The sequence below is a fragment of the Leiobunum rupestre genome, chromosome 10 (genome assembly GCF_980474605.1).
Source record: "Leiobunum rupestre chromosome 10, qqLeiRupe1.1.hap1, whole genome shotgun sequence".
Taxonomy (NCBI): Eukaryota; Metazoa; Arthropoda; class Arachnida; order Opiliones; family Sclerosomatidae; genus Leiobunum; species Leiobunum rupestre.
The window spans coordinates 6,392,602-6,415,831 of record NC_143393.1 but is presented as its reverse complement, the minus strand read 5'-3'; the positions used below and the strand labels follow the sequence as shown (position 1 = coordinate 6,415,831).

Below are 23,230 nucleotides of genomic sequence, written 5' to 3'. Positions count from 1 at the left end.
AGTAAACTTTTGACTTTAATCAGTACATTTTTTAAGCTTAAGGGGGAAGAATCAGTAAAAGCCTCTTTTTCGTTCAAGCTAAACGTTTCTGTTTTAACAATTACATAATTTAATTATTTTTTTCTTATTAGGCTGAACCTTCCTCTAGTGCTTAAGATAATTTTGATAATTCAAATATTAATAGTTAACGTGATATAAGGTCCTAACTAAAGGGTAGTTTGCCCAACTTGTTTAGCTGCGGGAATCCGAATTAAAACGAAATAACTTAATTAATTTAAAATTTAAAATTGTCAAAATTATTTTAGTTACTAAACAAGAGGCTGTTCTATACTTAAATATTAATTTTATAAGTTAAAATACAAAATTAAAAGAGTTTAGCTTGAAAATAAAATAAAAAATTATATTAAAATAATTAAAAATAATTTCTTAATATTGATTTTATTATTTATTATTTTAATAAAGTAATAAAATCAATATTAAAATTAATAATATTGATTTTTTACTATATTAAAATAATAAGTAATAAAAATATTAAATTAATATTAAAATAATTAAAAATAATTTCCTAATATGGATTTTTTACTATATGAAAATAAAAATAATTAATAATAAAATTATATAACTTCTCAATATTTATTTTTTTACTGTATTAAAATAAAAATAATAAATTAATAATAAAATTAATAACTTCTCAACGTTGATTTTTTACTATCTTAAAATAAAAATAATAAATTAATAATAAAATGATAACTTCTCAATAATGATTTTAACATGTCATTTAATTTAAAAATCTTTGAAAGTTTGAGTTATTTGAAAAATACTCCACTTTAAATTCTTTTTAAATATATGTCACAGGTGAAATATTTAAGTGAAGATCCTTTTTGGTCACGAAAGCGTTTTAAACGCTCTAAATTGAAACCGTCGGCACGATTGTCCGCCATCCACTAGATCTTTAATTATATCCTATTATTCTTCTCTAGCTAGCAGGTGAAATTTGGAAACAATTAAGGCCTAGTACCAACTGCGTACTTTTCTTAAAAAGACTCATCAGTCATATGGACACGTGTTTCAGTCACTACTTACCGAATCTATATAGCTCTCAGGTATCACGTTTTGGGAGGCCCTTGAACTTCAATTTTTTTAAAGAAAACTAACTTTATCTCTTACGAAAGAAGTGTCCAACTACGCTGTTAAAATTAAAAATCTCATAATAATTATTATAATAGGAGTTTAATGTACACCCAATACAAAGTGTACACACTTATTTGATTCTGTGCCTTGAGTAATAATTAAATGAAATTAAAGATAATAAAACAACTCCGCTTCATAATTAAGATAAATAATTAAATTTGGAAGTACCGCGTTTAAATTTTAGATCAACAATCAAATTTAAGAAGTTCATTTAAAATTCAGAATAATTGCATTAAAATTTCCGATTTCTGAATTAAATCACCATTAAAATTTCCGAATAATCGCATTAAAATTAAATTTCCGAATAATCGCATTAAAATTAAATTTCCGAATAATCGCATTTTAAATTTCAGATCACATACCGGTGTGTAAACCTGTAGCTTTGCTCGTACAAAATTTATTACGTCATTGATTTCAATTTAGCAAAGAAAGATACTTCTCTAGTAAGATAAATATTATATACTTTTGCTAAAACGAAATTCCGCTGTGAACCAGCAAAAAAAGTTAGTTTTTATTGATTCACCGTTTATTTAGATTTAGTTTTCTGCTTCTGAGGAATTTGGAAAACCTTTTTGATATATACATTCTGTTTTTGGGAAAGATTATAAAATTGGTTCGTGATATTTTTATTTTGTTTTTTTATCGATCCAAGGCTTATCCGTAACTGTTTATTATAATTTAAGGTATATACGGGAATAGGAAGGGGATAAATTCGAGTAAAGTTTTTTTTGTGGCCTCCGTTAAGTCTAACGGAAATTTATTGAACCCTATCCGAGTCTTTTAATTTTAAATGGAGAGATGCATGGGAACGCTGTACGTCTTTTGTTCGACGAACAAAAAAGTAATTTCTCTGTAGGGAAACCGTTAAGTTTGGGAAAATACCTTTTTTTTTTCTCTTCTAAATACACCGCGCTCGTTTGTTTGGGAAAAATATTTTCATTAATTTATTACGTTTTACTGAAAGCAACTGTTGGAAATTTATATTATTTACTACAGAATTGTCGGGGTCATAACGGTGATGTTTATTGGAAAATAATTCACTCTATTATTGGTCTTTATCAATCGATAATAATTCCATTCAATTCGGGTTTGTATTTAAAAAAACACGGAAACCATTTTAATCATAATTTCTTGGTTGGAAGGTTTCAATTCTAAAGCGTTGGGAAACGTGAAAATCGTGATAAAGCTTCCAATCGAAAACATTCTGCTAAATATTAATATAACATTACTTGAAGCGGGTTGTAAATTAATTACAAATTGTAATAAATTAACGTCTAAATTTAGACTTGGAAGTATTATTGTTTTAGATATTTATTTTGATTTGGGTACATTTGTTCGAATTTCATTCGTCCGAACGGTGGTACAAATGTCCGAAAACAGGATCGTATGTCCGAAAACGTATTTCATTTGGCCGAAAAATTTATCACAACTTTTGTTGGTGATTTAGTCGTTCAATTTATGTTAACTTTACTGGCGAATTTAATTTGTTCGAATAATCGTTTGTCCGTTTTTTCGAACATTAGGAATTGGTTGTTTTTTTTTAAATATTGTTAATATAAGAAAATAGTAACATTCACGTGAACCTAACCTAACCTAAAATATCCATAACATTCAACGCAATTCCCATTTACTAACAAACAACGATATTTACAATGTAGTTTTTTATTTTTTATTCTTCCACTAAAAAAAATCCGGACCAAAAAAACAGCAATAAGAAATACTAATTTAGCGACAGATATCGGACAAGTGATGCTACCGATTCGGACGAATGAAACAAACAAGTTGTCCAATTCGAACAATTGAAACATTTGTTATTTCGGCGGTTCGGACGAGTGAAATTCGAACATTTGTTCCACCGTTCGGACGATTGAAATTCGAACAAATGTACCTACCCCTTTATTTTGATAGGCGGGATAATTAATAGTTTTCAACGAGATCCGGAAATTTAGTTTTTATTTTCGCATGATTGGTTGATTTTAAACACAAGATTAGTTTTATACCGACGTCTCCGCGAGGAAAATTATATCTTACTTATATACTTTTAAGTTACTGTTACCTTCGACCACTACCAAAGGCGGAATTTTTCAACCTCCGCCGGAAATATAGTCCGCTAAATGAAGTGATCTATTTGAAATATTATAAAATGAAAGTTTGTTGAAATTTATTGTCTGCCACCTAGGAGCAACAAACACAGCACCCCACACAAGGAGAACGCAACCCGTCAAAAGCCGGGTTGGCAAAAACCGGTTTTTGCCGGGACATGTGGGAAAAACTGGTAAAAACTGGAAAAAACTCTTTTCATGCTAAATTAATCATTGATATATCTATTAAGTGACTAATTTGGTCATTGCAAATAGGAGAGATGAAAAAAGGCCAGAAGAAGAGTGAATAGAATAGAAGAATATACTGCTTTTATTATTTATTTGTTATTGAATTTTGCCACTAGAGGTGGAAAAAACCATGGAAGTACGATTTTCCACACGGTTTTTAACAGGAAAACAATAGGTGAAAAAAAACCGCGGAAAAATCTTGTTTTTTCCACCCGGTTTTTCCCACCCTGGTCAAAAGTCGTGCATTATTTTTCATTAATAAACGCATTATCGCCTGCTGCCGTCGGAAGGGGGAAATTCGGAAATTGTCTTCCCCCCTTTCCGTAAAACGTTCAGCGTAAAGGTTCGTCCAATGAAATTTGTACACATCATTGCGTTAGCGTGTTTAAAGGCTAGCTGCGTTCTTCTTGTGTTTGTTGCTCCTAGCTGCCACTAACACGAAAGGGCTTGTAAAAAAATTGTTTTATCATAAAAATACTGAACTTAAATTAACACTGTGACGTAAGTAATAACATCCGCTTCTAGGAAAATCGCCAATTTAAGTAAATTCATCAACCGAACTTGCTCGTACATTGTCAAACGTTTAAAAATATAAATATATATTCTTTTAGATTTAATTTCAAACCTCAAAATTTTAAAATAAGAATTGTTTTTAAAATTTATCGATTTTGCAATATTTTTTGTAAAACAAATCCAATATAAATTAGGTTTTAGACTCAAAAATTTTTATAGTACATTCCCAATGTATATGCATTTTCAAAATACACTTCAACGCGTAAAGTCAAGAACTGAGACGTTTTAGAAATAATATTAAACTTAGGTAACGCAAATATGGGAACAACAGACTTCAGGAATTATTTCCAAGATTATTCATTAAACACTAAACACTATCTTAAACAATGAATTGCAATATAGTATTTTAAAAGCAGAGCTAGAAGGTAGAAATTCTTACAATCTTGCAAGAAAAGCCAGCATATCTTATCAAATAGACGTGAATTCACCTTAAAGGGAATATAACCTCCAACAATGTTAGGAATTACATAAGCAACAAACCACTACATAGCACCAAAATTTTCAAAAGCAATAAAAGGCAGTGGCGTAGAAAGAAATTCCTCAAGGGGGGTCGAAATATGTGAATGTTAAGAGGGGGGTCGAGAAGGGGTGGAAATTTAGTACAGTCAAAGGTAGGCCCAAGGGGGGATCTGCACCCAGACCCCCCTTGTCTAGGACACTGATAATAGGGAACGGCCAATAATAATAATAATCAGCTGGGCTAATACCCAAGGCACCACCTTAGTCCCAAGTCATCTAGCGACTTTAAATGCCTTAAATTCGGGTGGCCTTGTTACAATGCGTAGGAGGGTGGTGGCAAGCCCTTCATTAAATTACACGTTAATTAACATGTATTAAATAATAATAAGTATTAAAAATGAAATAACTTTTTGATATTGGTTAAAATAAAATTAAAAAATTATATTAAAATAATTAAAAATAATTTCTTAATATTGGAACTCTACTAATACTAGAAGTTATATTTCCCGTTAACGCCGTAAGATGGGGTTGATTTAATTTACAAAACCACGATACATCATTTGGCGACATTTCCGTAAACGATATTTCATTTCCTGAATATTGGTCAATCGTACAATCGCTTATTTCACCCGACGACTAAAGTCCAAACTGCACAGTCGAATTGGTTTGTGAGCGATATTTGGGAGTTAATTAGTGGCGCACCACCTGGAAGCACTCATGCCGAAATGCCACTAGCGCCCCTTCATTACTACCGCTTCCAATTGCACGCTTCGATCATTGATACAGGGTTGACAGAAGGGGGTGAGGAAGGGGAGGTAAGTTTAATTACAATTAGTCGCGGTTAGTCCTTGTAGTCCCTTTTTTTACTTAGGTGTCTGATATTTTATAGGTCGATTACCTTTTGACAACCGTATTTTCGGTATTTTCCTCCGTATAATTAGACGTGTAAATCGTCTTACGTGGGCTAAATATTGTTCGATTTCGTAACAAGGGAAAAAAATTAATTCAATTTATTTATTAAACCATTTATTTTTATTTTGGAACTTTTGCGGCCAACATTGTTGTACTTGCTGATTCTTTAACTTCAAAATAATACAGCCACGAATTAGTTTTAAAATAGAAATATTTCACAAGTTAGTTTCCAATTTTTTTCATCTCCTTAAATGTTTAAATTAAAAGAAATTCTAATAATTTATCTGCTGCTTACTCATTTAAGTTATAATTATTTTGTAAGAATAGTATAGCTTTGGAAGCGGTTCAGAATTTCATTGTATGCATAATGTTTATTTTCCATGTTCTACGAAATTCTTCTGTCCTAATTTTAACGTAGCGTTTTGATTAATTTAGTTTAAGACTACTTTTAGATGAATATACAACTTAAAGGGACTTTCAAGTGGGGTGTGAGGGGTCGGAAGTCGATTCAAAAAACGTCACTGAAACGTCATCAGAGTGGAACTTTGTAAATGTGACCAACGGTAATCGAATGACGTATTTTAAATTGACTTCGACCCCGCGCAACTCTCCCTTGAAAAAGTCCCTTTAAGACTAAAAAAACGAAGCACTGGAATTGTAATGAAATGAAACGATATGTTCGTGGTCAGTTTGAGCGAGAAATACAGAGTAACTATAGACTGAGCAATTACAACTTTCCAAAAAAATACACAAATATAAGCTTAACACTATTATTCGGGTAAAATATTTTGGAGTAAAAAAATCAATAGGCCTTTCTATAAAATAAGCTTCGTTTGCTGAACTGATTTTTATGCAGCTCATTCGTCACGAAATACGTATAAGTTCAGTTCAGTTTATGCTTAAAAACAGGGTGCCTCGTCGAATTTACTCTTATGTCTAGGGATTTTCGTCGATACGTCACCCGTGATGCAGCAGCAACATAAAAACAAGAATGCCAATGTTACTTTATAGTAAGGCCTTTTCCTTATAAATCTTAAGAAGTAAGTTACCATCAAAAGACATACAATAATGACGAATCTAGAGAGTAAAAACGTAACATTAAACACGCCTTCGACTTCTTTCAAAACTCAATCCATTTATTTCGTTTTGTGATATACGGCTTAGGGTTTCCAGGATATAAATTGTAGAGAAGCTAAATATAATGAAAAAGGTTGTCTCGAGAATAGCCGCGAATTGGTCGTCGTCGGCGTCAGGTTCTTTTCAACTCTATTACGTCGGTAGAAGGGGTCGAGTAGGAGGTCCCGAACCAGACCAGATCGCGTCTGTCTCGTCAAGTGAGCGCTCGACCTTGTCCGCTTTAAGCCGCTAAGACGTATTCCTTTCAATCCGACAGTCGAGCTTCTTCTTTGAAGTTCTTCTTTAAAGAGGAAGATGATCTATACCGCCTTTTGCCCGAGAAATAGTCGGTTTCCTCGTTCTGTCAAGTTGGTCGTGATCGCGGATTTTTCATTTTAAATCGCACACTCGTTTTTCTTGGCTCTTGGAAAAAAATCTTTTGTACTTAAACTAGAATGTAATTTTTTATCTTTCGCGTCGAGAATTAATTTCTCCGATGTATTTGGAGCGCTGTTACCTTTAATTTCTACAAAGTGGATTTTCACGAAGTGGTTGTAAAATTGATCCAGTTACGGTTTTTGTTCTTACGCGAAGTGTCCCGTTTTGAATGCATTTTCAGTGATCCATGGATCAGAAGTATATGTCGAGGGGCTAACCACTCTTAGAAAGTCTGTACACCGGATTACGCTTAGAATAGCACTGCCAAAGGCAGGGACTTCAAAGATTACGCGTAATCCCATTAGTACAGTCAAAGGTACGGCTCTGTACACCGATTACGCGGAGTGATCAGCCCCTCGGTATATGTATGACTTACGATAGGCCATTTAAATGAAACGTGTACTTTTGCAGGTTTGAAGCAAGATTAGATTTATAGTATATATGAGGTTAACGGTAATAGTTAGTGGTAAAGAAAACTTCTAGCCAGTGGTTAATAATGGCTAATAATGGACAATAATTGCTTGAGAGGAGATATTGCATTTAAAATGTTAAAAATTACTAGTGTGATAGTATTACTTAAATGTTTATTGGTTATATATGTGGTAAAAACATTACAAAAACAGTTAAAACACTTAAAAAAATATTTTCAAAATAAGTCGCTAGATGACTTGGGCCTAAGGTGGTGCCTTGGATATTAGCCTAGCTGATTGTTGTTATTGTTAATATTGTTTGTTTGTTATACTTAATTTTTGTTTCTTTGTTATATTTAATTTTTACAGGATTTTACCTTTTTCATTTTATTTAAGTATTTACATTTTTAAAGGAGACACAGAATAAAATTATATGTAAACGGACTTTTTAAAACCAGATATAAACATTTAACGAATATTATTTAAAGTTTTTAAAACCAGATTTTTTAATTTAACCTGTTTTCAAAGAAATGAAATTTTTCACATAATTTATTGCGTGTCATTTTTTAATTGGGCTTAAACTACTTAAATCAGGCGTGGAAAAAAAGCCGTTTATTTCTTATATTAGTGGTTGGTATTATAGATGATATAAAATCTAAAAATTGCAAGTATATTTTCTTATTTATTAATCAAAATATTTTTTCATGCTTATGTTATTTAAAAAATGGGTAATAAACTAAAACTAAAAATCGTCTGCTAAAATAGGTTACGTAACTAGCGCCTTTTAAATTTTCCGGCCGAAATGCGAATTTTACGCTCAGTTTAATTCCTTTTTATTTGACCTTTGAAGCTTAAATGCAAAGTGATAATTTGTTACCTTGTTATCGAGGCCAATATTTAGTCGGACCTCTAAATGGCGACTATTCGAAATCATTGATGCTTCTCAATTCGTATTTCTTTAAGTTCACTGCTCCATCTGACGTTTTGAATATTTGAATGGGAAATATTTTGACGCGTTACAAATGTACCCGATGATGGATCGAGCAACCTTTTACTGGAAATCCCTGCCTAACGAGTCATTGTCGAGCTCTCCCGATCAAGCATTCCACTTAAATAGGGCCACCCCCGATGAGAAAATAGATACGTGTCAGAACTTGCTTAATATTACACGCAAAATGTTATATTTTTGATGCGGGTCCCGTTGGCAATGGTTTTGCTATAAATATAACGTCTTTCAAACCCGCTCTGTTTCTGACAAATTGATTTTAAAATGGTTCTTTGGTACCCTCTAATCTAATATCCTTTAAATAGTATTGTTATAGTCGGTATTAAAAAATTGTAGTACTTGAGCATTTTACAGGGTGACCTGGACTTCAAAGATGATCTTAATTTGATATATTTTAAAGGGATTGGCACTTGGCTTTCGATATTTAGTTAGAAAATTCTTGCTCAAATTAATAATAATAATCAGCTAGGCTAATCACTCAAGGCACCACCATAGGCCTAAGTCATCGAGTGACTTTTAAAGCCATTAATTCAGGTGGCCGGGTTACAATGCGAAGGAGGGTGGTGGTAAGCCCTTCATGCCACGCGAGCCAACAGCTCCCTACACTCACTATTACCGTTAGCTCGGGGGAAAACCCCTTATGGGGTTCTTTGAAGAATACGTTGAGGCAGGAATCCATACCTCTACTTGGAATGCTTATCGCGGCAAATTTTTGTCTCGATGTGCCTGACGGTTTTTTTTGACGTCACTATGTTAACTTAAAAAACAAAAACGTGAGAGGGGAGCGCGCGCAAAGGGGATTTTGTATCTCGTAGGCGGGGCCAAAGCCGTCAGAGTAATTTTACCATACGCGATACGGCAAGATTAGCATTCCAAGTAGAGCTATGGATTCCTGGTTGAGGTTATATTCCCTTTAAGGTGGAAAATTAAATTTTATGCCAATTAGAACTTAAAAATTGGTTTGGTATTTTATGTAGTCAACTTAAATATCTCCAATGTCTTTTTTTCTCCGCCCTTTTGAAAATTAGGAAAATAAAATGTTTTGAAGGAAAAGTAATGTTACATAACAACAATTCGGCGGCGGCGTTTGATCGGCGGCGCTAGGCTTTACTTAAAATGCTTTAAAATATATAAAATGCATCGACAAATATAAATTTCAAGATTAAATTATCAGCAAATAATTAATAATTTTTACCTAGAAAAAGTGGAATTTTAACGTAATTTACAAAATCTTATACATACATCTGCAACGCTCTATAAAAAATTATTTCCAATTAGGGAGACTATTATTAGCGTTGTTCACGATCTCCATCACGTTTTACCAGTAAGCTCCTCCTCCTATATAAATCATATCGTCTTAACATAGTAATTCTCACTAACTTTAAAAAAAAATTAATTATTGTCCCAATAAATTAAAACAAAACAAGAATAAATTATTGTTTTTTTCACGCTTTATATTTTAAAATGAAGTTTAATCGAAACGCCCTCATAAATCAAACGAAGCCTCCCGGGAATTTTCAGAAATCTCTTTAAATAAGGAACCTCAAACCTTCAAGAAGAAAATAAAATATAGCACCTAGAGGGCATTTTACGCTTTTCAGCCTAATAGATGGCGATATTAGTAAATGCGCTCATCCCCGTTGCTTTAATTAAACAAGGCCCAGAATGAGCAGTGAGAAAAAAAACCAACATTAACATTATCTACGGTAGATTATTAATGATGATTATGGGCGTTTGATGTCGAGGGGGGGGGGGGGGGTAATTTACGCCTCAGGCAAATTGCTCGCACTCAATTTTTCAAATCATTGGCCCTACCCCGCCGAAAATTCTAAATTACCCTTTCAACCAGCGTGGCTAACTTAGCACATTATTTAGCCGAAAGGATGTAAGAATGACTCGCGATCTCAGCCTTTTTTATTATTGACGTTTGTTTCCTTTTATTAGTTCGTAGAACAATTTATTCGGGTTAACATTGATTATGTAGGCGGCACCCTGCAAACAAACCACGCCCCTCCACCTTTCCTAGCGTTATCTTTCCCCCTTTTCGATGGTAAGGGGGGAAGACACTCGAATACGATCCCAGGCTTTCTCTCCGTGTAGGCGGAGAATATTTCCCGGAAATCATGAAACCTGAGTTTATAATTGAGGTAACATATTCTCTGTTTAACCAAATATATTCGTGGATCGCGTAATTGGAACGATTGTTAAAATCGGTTGCGCTTTCTGCGTCAATGATTTAATGTATGAATATTTAGCAGTCCCGATTCAGAAACTATAAATAAATGTCATAAATATTCATAGCTATACTTTGGAAATATTTTTGCGTTAGGGATTTTCTTGAAACGTTTTTTATTTATTTTTGGTATTCTTTTTATAGCATTTTTATGATGAATTGCTTTTGTTTCGACTCGATAATTGAATGATTTTTTAGGAGGTAGTTATGTTTGTAATTATTGAAATTAATTCATGCTGATGAATAATTCCGTCTAATTGTTTTAAATTATTTTTAATTTTAATTTTGGAATTGGAATCTATTTAAATCTGAATAAATTAGGTGAATATTGGGAATAGTTATGTTTGTAATTATTGAAATTAATTCATGTTAATGAATAATTCCGTCTAATTGTTTTAAATTATTTTTAATTTTAATTTGGGAATTGGAATCTATTTAAATCTGAATAAATTAGGTGAATATTGGGAATAGTTATGTTTGTAATTATTGAAATTAATTCATGTTAATGAATAATTCCGTCTAATTGTTTTAAATTATTTTTAAATTTTAATTTGGGAATTGGTATCTATTTAAATCTGAATAAATTAGGTGAATATTGGGAAGATAAATAAGTAAAAATGCGGTAATTTATTTCGCTTTTATCTCATAAATTTGATGATACAATATTGAAACGAGTTACTGTACCTACAGACACTTTTAACCCAGAATGTCCCCCAACCACCCAAGTAAGGATTTAAAGCGAGTGTCAAGAAGTACATGGGTATCAGAAAAACCCCGTGCACTTTTCAATTTAGATTAGGAGTGAAATCAATTATTCCATTGCCTCGGTACACCAAAAATACATTGGATTAGAAGATAGAAGTAGATTAGGTTTGGCGAAACCAGGAAGAGGCATTCGCTAGTATTTAACCCAGTTCTTCAAACACGTTCAATAATTTACACCTAAAATATTTCTAATATAATAAACCCGCCTAGTTTAAGGGAGACCATCCACGATAAAGTCCGTCAATTTTACAGATAAAATTTGACCGAAACTTAAAAATTGCCGCGTGGCCTTGAGAGAAAAGGTTCACCGTAACTTTTATGTCGTGAAAACGAACGGTTCTCGCGGGCGTTTTTCGTATTTTCTCCGATACCTTTTGAGTACGTGAGTTCAAGTTCGAAATTTTGCTTTTGAAAAAGGATTTTTGCGAGTCAAAATCGAAAGATCTTCCTTATGGGTAGTCGCACCCTTCAACCGAAGTTCATCCACGGAGGAATTTTTATGACTTAATTTATTTGGCTGTCTAATGAAAGCGTTTACCGTCTGTAAATGAAAATGTTTACGCAATCTCGCTTCAAATAATTCAAATCGAACCTTTCAATTTTGTTTACAGTCGCCTAGAGGATGATATTTAAGTTTAAACGCGTTTTAGCTTTCTGTTTTCATTCGCGCCTCAATCGTAAATCAGTCTTCGATTTCTTACGACTTTAAAATTATTTCCTGATGTAGAATTTATGGAGTTTATTAGGTTGATATATTTCAAATCGTTGATTTTTCCAAAAAATTATGAGCTATTTGAATCTGAATTTATAATATTTTAATCATGTTTATATTTAACTTTTGTAGCTTAGATGAATACTTAATTCGTAAGAAATCTCTAATTTATTTCTGGTAAAGCGTATGTTAATTATGTAATTCTTAATCGCGCTTGTAAGGTTCGGTATAGTGTTATAAAGGATTTAATTAAAACTCCTTTGAAGGAGTTAATTGGCAAGTGAATCATGGGTAGTAGATTTTAGAGGATCGGTAAAAAGCCTGGTATTTAGCCCCCGTAAACCAATCACACTAAGGGAGTCGTCCAAGGTTATTTGAAAACAACAAGTATCGCTAAGAGTGGACGATACTGTTCGAAAAACGAAAAAAGATAAACACGAAGTACATTTTTACGCCAAAAGGTATTTTTTCACGTTTTTATAGATTAAATATGATATACTAAATATCAGTTGATAGTTTTTATTGAATTAAAAAACCAAAATTAAAAATTACTAAAATATAAAGAGTAAAAAATTACGTAACAATATCAACCATTTTGAAATTTTAAGATCACGTGGTACAAACGACCTTGCAAGACTCCCTCGGAGTCTCTCGAGCTGATTGATACGCGGGGAGAAATAAAATGCACTGTGGAAGGGTATCGAAAACCTGTCCTCTTAATTTACTGTCCATGAGGGAATTAATTTCAAATAATTCAAATGGGAATATTCAAACCCATAAAAATTAACAAAACTCTTTTCGCAATCATTTCACTGGTCCGCAATTACTAGCGAAACTTTTCCCAAATGAAACTGGACCAACAAGATTACACCCACAACCAAAGTATTGTATCACTTTTCCGCGCGTGGGTGTTTGGGAAACCTTTCTACTTTTTTCGGGGGTGGCAACGAGTGGTCCTTTTCGAATAAGATCGAGGAAAAAGTGGAGCAGTGGAACATGAGACAAGGTTGGGTTCAAGAACACTTTTTGTTTGATTCTCGGATTCCCCGACCGACAAATTTTTTATCAAGTCACAAAAAAAAATTCCCTTAAAAATGTCTCCCACTTTACAAAAATCCCACATTGTCCACCTCCGTTTGCTTATAATCTTTTTGTTTTCCTTTACACAATCTTTTCATTTTTGGGCGTAGTTTTCGCAATATCTTTATTTGGCAAAAACTCGAAGAATTTGAAAGTTTTATCAAAATACAAAGCTTAAAAGTAGCTTTTTGAGGAAAAAATTGGAAACGATACGGTACTACGTCGGTGTATTATTAGACGCTTTCATACTTATTTTTCCTTTTAATTTATCATTGCGTAATTTAAACGCGCTAAAGTCAGTGGAAAAAACGAGGATATTTTTCAATAGGGTAAATTTAGAATTTGGATAGACTTGGTCAGGGTTGTTTTAACGATAGAAATAATGGATTTTGGAGGAAAACGTCTAATTGCCATTATCTTCCATGGGTGGAAGTTTTATCGTCCGTCCTTAACCGCGCGCTCATTCATTTTACGGGTGTCGCTAAGATCGGTGGTCGCCCGCAGTTTGTTTTGGCGCAAGTGAAAGTTTGTTTATATGGTGAAGGGACGGTGTATTTGTGACATGATGAACGTCTTTAACAACGGGATTCGTTACGAACATTATTACGCCTACTCGGAATACTACCAGAAACAGCATCGGTAAGGTCATTTTCTTTTGACACTAGTTACAAGCATCGCGAGCTTCATTTTCCGCTAGGTTTATCAGTTCTTAAATTAGCCGTTTAATCTGATGATCGGTCAATATTAGTTTCAGTATAATTCTGAAGTTTAGAATTATTTCTCAGTTTAGTTCGATTTAATCAATGTCAATTGAGTTTAATTTGGCGATCGGTAAATATGAAATTGGTTTAATTTGACATTTGGTCAATATGAAATTGGTTTAATTTGACATTTGGTCAACATGAAATTGGTTTAATTTGACATTCGGTAGATATGAAAGTGGTTTAATTTGACATTCGGTCAATATGAAATTTGTTTAATTTGATATTCGGTCAATTTCAGCTCAGTTCAGTTCAGTTTAATATGACATTCTGTCAATCTCAGATCAGATCCGTTTAATATGACATTCTGTCAATCGCAGTTCAGTTCAGCTTAATATGACATTTGTCAATCTCAGTTTCATTATAGTATGACATTTGCCAATCTCAGTTTCATTATAATATGATATTCGGTCAATCTCAGTTTCAATATAATATGACATTTGCTCAATTTCAGTTTAATAAGGCTTTCGGTCAATCACAGGTCAGTTCAGTTTAATATGACATTCGGTCAATCTCAGTTCAGTTCAGTTTAATATGACATTCGGTCAATCTCAGTTCAGTTCAGTTTAATATGACATTCGGTTAATCTCAGTTCAGTTCAGTTTAATATGACATTCGGTTAATCTCAGCTCATTATTAATATGACTTTCGGTCAATCTCAGTTCAGATCAGTCTTAGATATGAAAATAATAAATTAACGCCCTTAATTTAAACGGTCTTTTAAAATTTGAAAAACACAAATTTGAAGCTGTTACTAGATGACGCCATGTCAACGTTACTGATTTCAATTCCATATATCCTTGCAACAAAACGTTTCCTTTTATAGCCGATAGATGTCATTTGCTACAAAATTTACTCTCAATCATTCGCAACGTATAAGAAATGGTTAACAATAGTCTATCAGAATAATTTGAAAACCAATTTCGGAATACGACCCCGAATCAATATTCTATATTTATAAATGTAATACAATCAAAAGTAAAAAGTACAACGGTACCGTTAAGTGCCAATTCGGATAAACCCCTTATATTTCATATTATTCGTAGACCTAAATATTTTAGACTCCACTGTATTTATTAAGTTTAAAAATACATTGTCCATTTAAAGTCATTTATCCATTTGAAACTATTTTTCAGCAAAGGACGTGTTTTCTGTCTGGCGTTAGTATTATTCAATCTATAATGAAACAAATAAGTAATGGCATTTTTGGCGCCTTAAAAGAAAAATTGAACACACCGTTTTGGTTGGGTGCTTCTTTCCAAGAAAATAAACAGTTGATGAAGTTACGTTGATGACTGTCCTCATATTCTCGTCTACAATTCGGGATGATCTCATTTAAGTCGGTTTTAGTTCGAGATTATAACGCGTCAAAACTATGATTTTGTGGCGATGTCGACTTCAGCGCAAAAGTCACGCAACTTTTGAAAGAAATTCGGTTTAAAAATCTCCGTGTTTTTTTACATTAGGGTTTCTATAGACTTGCTTGACATTTGCTCTTAGTTTGCGAATGGGGTAAGATACTGGCTTAGATTCGAGTGTAAAGAGGGGGTATAGTCTGCGAGGTTTTAAACAAGTTTGACTATCAACTGAGGTATATCTGTTTTCTTTCACTTTTTGGAAATGATGGTTTTGACAAGGTACAAGACAGCTTTTTTGGGGGTCAGGTGATAATGCGGGCTTCTTTGGCTTCTGGCTGGCTCGCCGTTCAAAGAGGAACTAACCACGACCTTTGCTTTATTTGGTCGCTGGTTTTGAAATGTCGACGCGTTGACAGTAAATAAATAGGATGAATTTGCAAACGTAGCTGTTGTGACGCGCGTTCTTTATTTATCGGGGATTTGGAAGGTCGTTTCGATGCTCGAATGAGTTTGAACTATTGACCTGGCATTCGCTTCGACAAACCGGCCCAGTTTGTTTTCAGGTGTTTATTGGCTGGATTGATTTAGTAGTTTAAGGATTTGACTTCTGACTTCCAAGTATTTCCCCCATTTTCAAAACTTTCAATATAAATCATATCTTTGCTTTAAATGGCCGCAAATAACGAATGATTAGTCGCCGAAATTGTTCGTGACGTAAAATTGACATCACTACCGAAACCATTGTTGCGCGCTAGTCAGGGAAATCAGCTAAAATTCAGGCTATTTGATAATAGTTAAGGAAATGTTGGGAAATGGTCAGGCAATTTTAAGCATTTGTAAAAATTCAGGGAATGGTCGGACATATTAAGAATTTGTAATTATTCAGGGAATGGTCGAACAAAAGAATTTGTAATTATTCAGGTAAAAATCAGGCAATTTTAACAATTTGTAATTATTCAGGGAAAAATCAGGCAATTTTAATAATTTGTAATTATTCAGGGAAAAATCAGGCAATTTTAACAATTTGTAATTATTCAGGGAAAAATCCGGCGGTTTTAACAATTTGGAATTATTCAGGGAAAAATCAGGCAATTTTAACAATTTGTAATTATCCAGGGAAAAATCAGGCAATTTTAACAATTTGTAATTATTCAGGGAAAAATCAGGAAATTTTAACAATTTGTAATTATAATAATAATCAGCTAGGCTAATACCCAAGGCACCACCTTAGGCCTAAGTCATCAAGCGACTTTTGAAGCCATTAATTCAGGTGGCCGGGTTACAATGCGTAGGAGGGTGGTGGTAAGCCCTGCATGCCACGAGGGAAAGGTCGTGTAATTTAAAGAAATTGTAATTATTCAGGGAAAAATCAGGCAATTTTAACAATTTGTAATTATTCATTGAAAAATCAGTCAATTTTAACAATTTGTAATTATTCAGGGGAAAATCAGGAAATTTTAACAATTTGTAATTATTCAGGGAAAAATCAGGAAATTTTAACAATTTGTAATTATTCAGGGAAAGGTCGTGTAATTTAAAGAAATTGTAATTATTCAGGGAAAAATCGGGTAATTTTAAGAAATTGTAATTATTCAAGAAAAAATCGGGTAATTTTAAGAATTTGTAAAAATTCAGTTAAAAGTCGGGTAATTTAAATTTATTCAGAAAAATGTTATAAAGGTCGTTTAATTGTAATTTTACTATAGTTCACTAATATATTATGTGATTATTTTAAAGTTTCATAATGTTCTGGTCATTTTTAAAGGTTGTGATTCTAACGTTGTAATAAAATGTGTTTTATTTAAAACATGACCTGAAGGTTTGTACTAAAATATAAGCTACAGTAAATTGATTAACTTCTGATACTTTCACATCTGAAAAGAAAAATATAAAGTTAAAATTGACTAATTTGGCCTTAGAAAAGGTAAATGAAAATCTTTAAAGATGGACAGGGAACTGGACATTTGAAATATTAGGGCAACTTAAAAATTATAGCACTATGACTACGAGTCAAGACTAATGACATAGTATGAAGTCCACTAATTACGCGAATAATTAAAAACTTAAGCTCCAAGTTATAATAAATTAATTCAGCCGACTCGCAACTTTGGGTTTAAATATCGCTTCACCAGTTCTACTTTACCCGTACAACAGGGCTCCAAGAGTTCCTATAATTCCTATAAATTCCTATAATTTCAATATGCTCCTATAATTTCCTATTTTCTCAAAATTGTTCCTATAAATTCCTATTTTTTCGAAATTTACTAGCTTTTCTATAGCTATATCCAGAAATTCCTATAATTTAAAAAAAATGTATTAGAAAACAGCCTTAACGTTTGGGTAAAATTTGCCTTCTAAATAGAGCTTAGATCTGGCTTAGGTCCGGTGTTTCCGAAAACATCAACGGTTGAGTTCCCAGAGTTCCTATAAATTCCAATAATTTCAATATACTCCTATAATTTCCTATTTTTTCAAAATGGTTCATATATATTTCTATTTTTAGTTAAAATGTTACTGTAAATTCCTATTTTTAGCTAAAACTTTCCTATAAATTCCTATTTTTGGCTAAAAATGTTCCTATAAATTCCAATATTTTCTAGGAAATTTCCTATTTTTTTTTGGCTAAAAATGTTCCTATAAATTCCAATATTTTCTAGGAAATTTCCTATTTTTTTTTGGCTAAAAATGTTCCTATAAATTCCAATATTTTCTAGGAAATTCCCTATTTTTTGTCTAAAAATGTTCCTATAAATTCCAATATTTTCTAGGAAATTCCCTATTTTTTGTCTAAAAATGTTCCTATAAATTCCAATATTTTCTAGGAAATTCCCTATTTTTTGTCTAAAAATGTTCCTATAAATTCCAATATTTTCTAGGAAATTTCCCATTTTTTTTGGCTAAAAATGTTCCTATAAATTCCAATATTTTCTAGGAAATTTCCCATTTTTTTTGGCTAAAAATGTTCCTATAAATTCCAATATTTTCTAGGAAATTTCCTATAAATTCCAATATTTTCTAGGAAATTTCCTATAATTCCTATAATATTAAAAAAAATCGCTTGGAGCCCCGGTACAAAAATACGGATTTAATTTTTTTCCAAGAAAATGTAAAATTCCTGAAATTTCTAGATACGAGCAATTACTTTATCGATATACACGGGCGACTTCAAACTTCAAAGGCCGGTTATTAAATTATTGTCAAACAAATCACGTCGTGCAATGACCGTTAACGGTCGCGTTTCATGATAGGAACTACTTTCTCCTCCGAAATTAACCCTCAATTAGTCACTCGTTAGCTTAAGCATCGTGCAGCGGAAAAGTGTCGATAACCCGACGAAATATTTTTCTTTCCATTTCGGATTTTTTACTGGAAATTCAAGTCTCAACTTTTACTGCAAACTAAAAATGCGCCATATTTAGGTTGTTTCGCGGTTTTTACGCGTAAAAAAATCACTCTAAATGGCTTTTTCGAGAAATATCTTTATTTTTTTGCCTTTTCCATTTGGCAATCTCACCCTGTGATCAATGCGTTTTGAAAACGAGTGAAACGTTATAGATAGAAATACCACCATATCGTTGTCAAGTTTTTCCTTAATTCTTTGAAAAAGAAAATTACGTTTTTATTCCGCGAAACAGATGTAGATCTTCTGAAAAAAAAATATTAAAAGATTTTATGTATTATATATTGGAAAAAGGAAATATTTTGAAAAGTATGAAGGTAATTGGTTTTAATTATATTTGTATCAAATGATACCATTTTTCAATTGATATTCTTCGTGTAAATTTACCTTTTGTGAGTTATATTATAGGGTCTTGGCAGTGCTACGTCACAGTTTTTTTTTCAATAATTTTTATCGTGGGGAGAAAAATATGACCACAATGGCGGCCATGGCCAAAGCTACGGAGTGCCAAGTCTCTATTGTCAGTGATTATTTAAAGATTTTACATAACATTGATTACTGATTTTAATAGATTTTTTTTTGGTAGATATTCTTAGTCGAAATTGAAATAAATTTTCAATTAGTATTTGCCTTTGGTTCGAAATATGTTTGTTAATTTTTGTACTAAATTTATGGCCTCGGTATTATAAGAAAATTACTGTGAAAAAACCTTTTGAGTTATGAATTTTAATTAAAATATTCGCTGTAAGTAGTAAGACTGTTATACGGTTGTAAATCTACGTTTTAAAACCGACAAAAAATCTAACAATTAATTTCGAGAAAAAGCTATTTATACGCCCCAAAACATTCAAAACGAGTTACAAAACAAAAAGGAAGTTCTGATAAACAAGATATGTTTGAATGCAAATAATTAATGGTAATTACGTCACATGGCCCCAGTGTGGCGGCAGATGTAATCTTCCAGTAACTTCTAGTGTTAAAATCCGTTTATCCGTCTAGTTCATTTTTTTAATTAGAGTTAAGAATTTATTTATTAATGGCCCTTGGATGTATCGATTCTCTTATCGTTTCAAAAAGCGCCATGATAATTGGATCGCTCTTTAAAGGGAGTATAACCCTACGTGTTTGGTAGGGTGCACTAACAAGCTTACTCAAAAATCCACACGAGGCGCTACGGTGAAATAGTAGGATGATTTCCAGATAAAACCTCTATAGCACGCTGCTAATGACCTATACTTTATACTAAAAATCTACTTGTAGATTTGGGTTTAAGGTCATAACCCTACTGATTTCCCCGTTATATTTTTAAACAAAAGCATCGTAAGTAGTGAATTAACTATATCTCAATGATTACGTAAATAGTTAAGTCATAAACGTGCTATATTTTGAAATATAATTTATTCTTGTAGTTTTCCCTAACTATCTATTAAATATCGACTTGATCCGCATTCAGAAGAATATTCGTGGTAAAAAAATCTTATTTATTATCCCAAAAACACTCCTATTATTTTTTATCTTAGGCGCCTGGGAGGAATGGAAAACTTTTCACCCTAAATTCCGATAAAGGTTATACTCCGTTTAAGTCTTAAATATTCACAAATTTCACGCGATATTTCGATAGGGTGAAGGATGATAAGTTTTGGCCAGGGACTTTTTTTTATCACGAGAAATACTATGTTTATATTTAACGTTTGAAGTCTTTTTACCTCGAGGTAAATCTTGGGATTAGCACAATATTTTCGGCTGAAACTTTTAAATTTAGTTTTCACGTGACGTCATCTTAAGTCATAGTCCCTTTTTTTCCTCTTTACGTTCCACTATCGAACCAATGGCTGGTGATTTCTTCTTTAAGAACTTGTAATATGTCAGATAATTTTATAAATTCAAGAAGTATCGAGATTTTTTTGGCCGCGATAGCGAAATTTAATTTAAATTTTCCCTGATTACAAAGTTACATTTTGTTCGTTGGTTTTTTACACGGGAAATCAAATTTGATAGATAGGCTATTTACAACCGAGTGGGTGAATAAAATTTGAAATGTAATCTCAAGCAACATATTTAAATCGTATACACTCTTTTATATCCTTATTTGTGAGAGCTGCCATGTTATTACAGGTCTGATTTCAAATAGCGCGTACAAGGCCACTTCACGCGGTCAAGTGCACGCGACGTCTCGAGCTGATGAGCACGTGCAGGCGTCCTTGCCTGTACTATTTTAAATTAGGCCTGTAAAGAAATGGCCGACTTCGTAAAAGAGTGTATACAATATTCACGACTTGGAAGATTATCATAGCAGTATTTTAACCTTAAATTAGACTAATACTTTGGGGGTTATTACACGAAATATAAAGTGTCTTCATTAGCGACTAACATGGTATCGTAATTGCCCTCGGCTAAGTTCAACTCCCGCCGTCAACCTTTCCTCAATGCCTCATTATAGTACATGCGTCTACAAAATCTTTTATACCCAGTTGGAAAATACGTAATTGACATTCATTTAAAGATACGTTTATCGGCCTCTAGGGGATGCAATCTGAATCGTTATATTTGTATAAGTAATATCTACCTCTAGCCAAAATTTAAATATAGCATTTCAGGCGCGTACCGTCACTGTTTTGAATAATCAACGGTTTCCCAGATCTGAGCCGATAAACAAAAATTTCTTTCGGAATTTATTGCGAAACGGGCAAATTAAAATGACAGAAATTCTCTACAAAGTGGCTGATCAAACTGAACGGTTCCCCAACAACAATTATTCGTATTAATGTCAATAGTTCTTGCCCGGATTCTTTCGAAATTTGTTTGTCTTTCGCGAACGTTAAATCGTTTTATTTTAGCTTTTATTATTTCATACCAATATTTGACGGTTCACAAATTTAACGGGTGAATAAATAGTTCGAAAGGAATTTAACAGAAAAATACTTTTTTTTTTAAATATTTATATCAAAGGTCTTTTGAATCTATTGATCCTAATCAAATTTGTTTATAACTGTACAAAAAGAGCGGTTACCAGCGAGACTTGGGAATTTGGTCTGGATTGCGAACCAATTTAGTCAGTATTAAAGGTTTGAAGAACCTAGCAATGTTACACCAAATAGCCAGACGATCCCAATCTGTCGATAGATTTATGTGAAAACGTGAAAAAAGTTGTTTTCATCGACCCAGGTTCGAAGATTTCACTTAATTCGGGAAAGGAGTTAGAATTAACGGTCGTAGGGTATCTTCCGTTAGAGATCTGGCGCTGATAAATTATTAAACTGGTTCTCTTATATTGAATTTCGACGTTATCGCGTTGTGGAGGTGATATTGGTTTTATACCACGTAACACTGTCTGTTGCCTAACACTGTCTGTTGCCTATTTAGACGTTTGAGGATGTAGCTAAGTTCAGAATGACGTCATCTGGTTGAAAAAATAGTCAAAATCGTCGTCACTCTAACGAACTTTCTTGCTCAAAACTGGTCTCGAGTATAAATGACCATAGGGTGTATGATTTAAAAATGGCGGTTTTATACCAGATTTTATAAACAGCTTCGCGCTCTTGCTGGAAGAGATCATATTATTTAATAAACCACTAATTTCATATTTTATTTGTAAAATAAATCGTTACGAAAAGGCACTTTTTGACGACATATTGTTCTACAAATTTCAAATATTAAATTCGTTTTTTAATTTTTAATTTAAATTTAATTTAAGAAATTTTTAGATTAATAATTTTGTGACCGAAGTATCGGACACTCGACCTTTTTACCAAATTAAGGCGAGACCATTTAAATATTTTAATATTAATTAAAATGTCGATTCTAAAGCCGTTTTTTTTTCAACCAAAAAGTGTAATTAACGTAACCCGCGTATACGAAATTGAGTAGCAGAATCTCTTCCAGCTGTTAAAATTTTAAAGTTGATTATTTTCGTACGTGAAAAAATCGTCCAAGTGGAACGAGTCAGCCCTCGGGAGGTTCGCGCCGAGTAGAACAGTCTAAAATCGTAGTAGCATCCACCACGACGAATATGGGGGAGCCAAATTGCACGGAGCTGAAGAGCTGATTCCAATACCCGAGGAGTCACGGAAAACTCCATTTTTTCCGGGAGGATTTTTTCCATCATTTAAAACTTGAGTCTCGGCTGGGGATCAAGCGGTTCTATGTCAGTCCCGCCGTTATTACACCTTTGCCCGTTTTCATTTGTCGTTGGTGGAGGATTCCGACCTCTTTTAGATTAAGCGGCGCGCCTCGACTCGGCTGCAATTTCAAGAGCGCTTTTTTTCGGGATTGGATTGAATACCGTTGGGATTTTGGTTTCGCGTATAACTCCGTTCTAAGATTTGGTGCTCTGCGGATTGTGTTCTTTTGTTGACAAAATGGCCATTGATTGAGGTAAGATTTACCGAAGTTTTGTATATTTTTATTGGAGGGATTTATGTCAAGTTTGGATTTGTCTAGCGTACGAACCTGGGAAATATTAAATATTTCATTCAGACGTAAATAT

General features: G+C 32.9%; 1 protein-coding gene across 3 annotated transcripts in view; it reads left to right on the top strand.

Moving 5' to 3' along the window:
• Positions 1-23,230, top strand: part of LOC149923455 (uncharacterized) — an 85,507-nt gene that overhangs the window by 4,621 nt on the left and 57,656 nt on the right. The window contains exon 1 of one of the 3 annotated variants that reach the window (XM_090160841.1): positions 13,749-13,864. The exons of the other annotated variants lie outside the window; for them this stretch is intronic. Within the exon in view, the coding sequence (XP_090016967.1) occupies positions 13,761-13,864 (104 nt within the window). The 5' untranslated portion in view covers positions 13,749-13,760. Of the gene's footprint in view, positions 1-13,748; positions 13,865-23,230 lie in introns of those variants that run through there. 3 annotated transcript variants of the gene reach the window in all.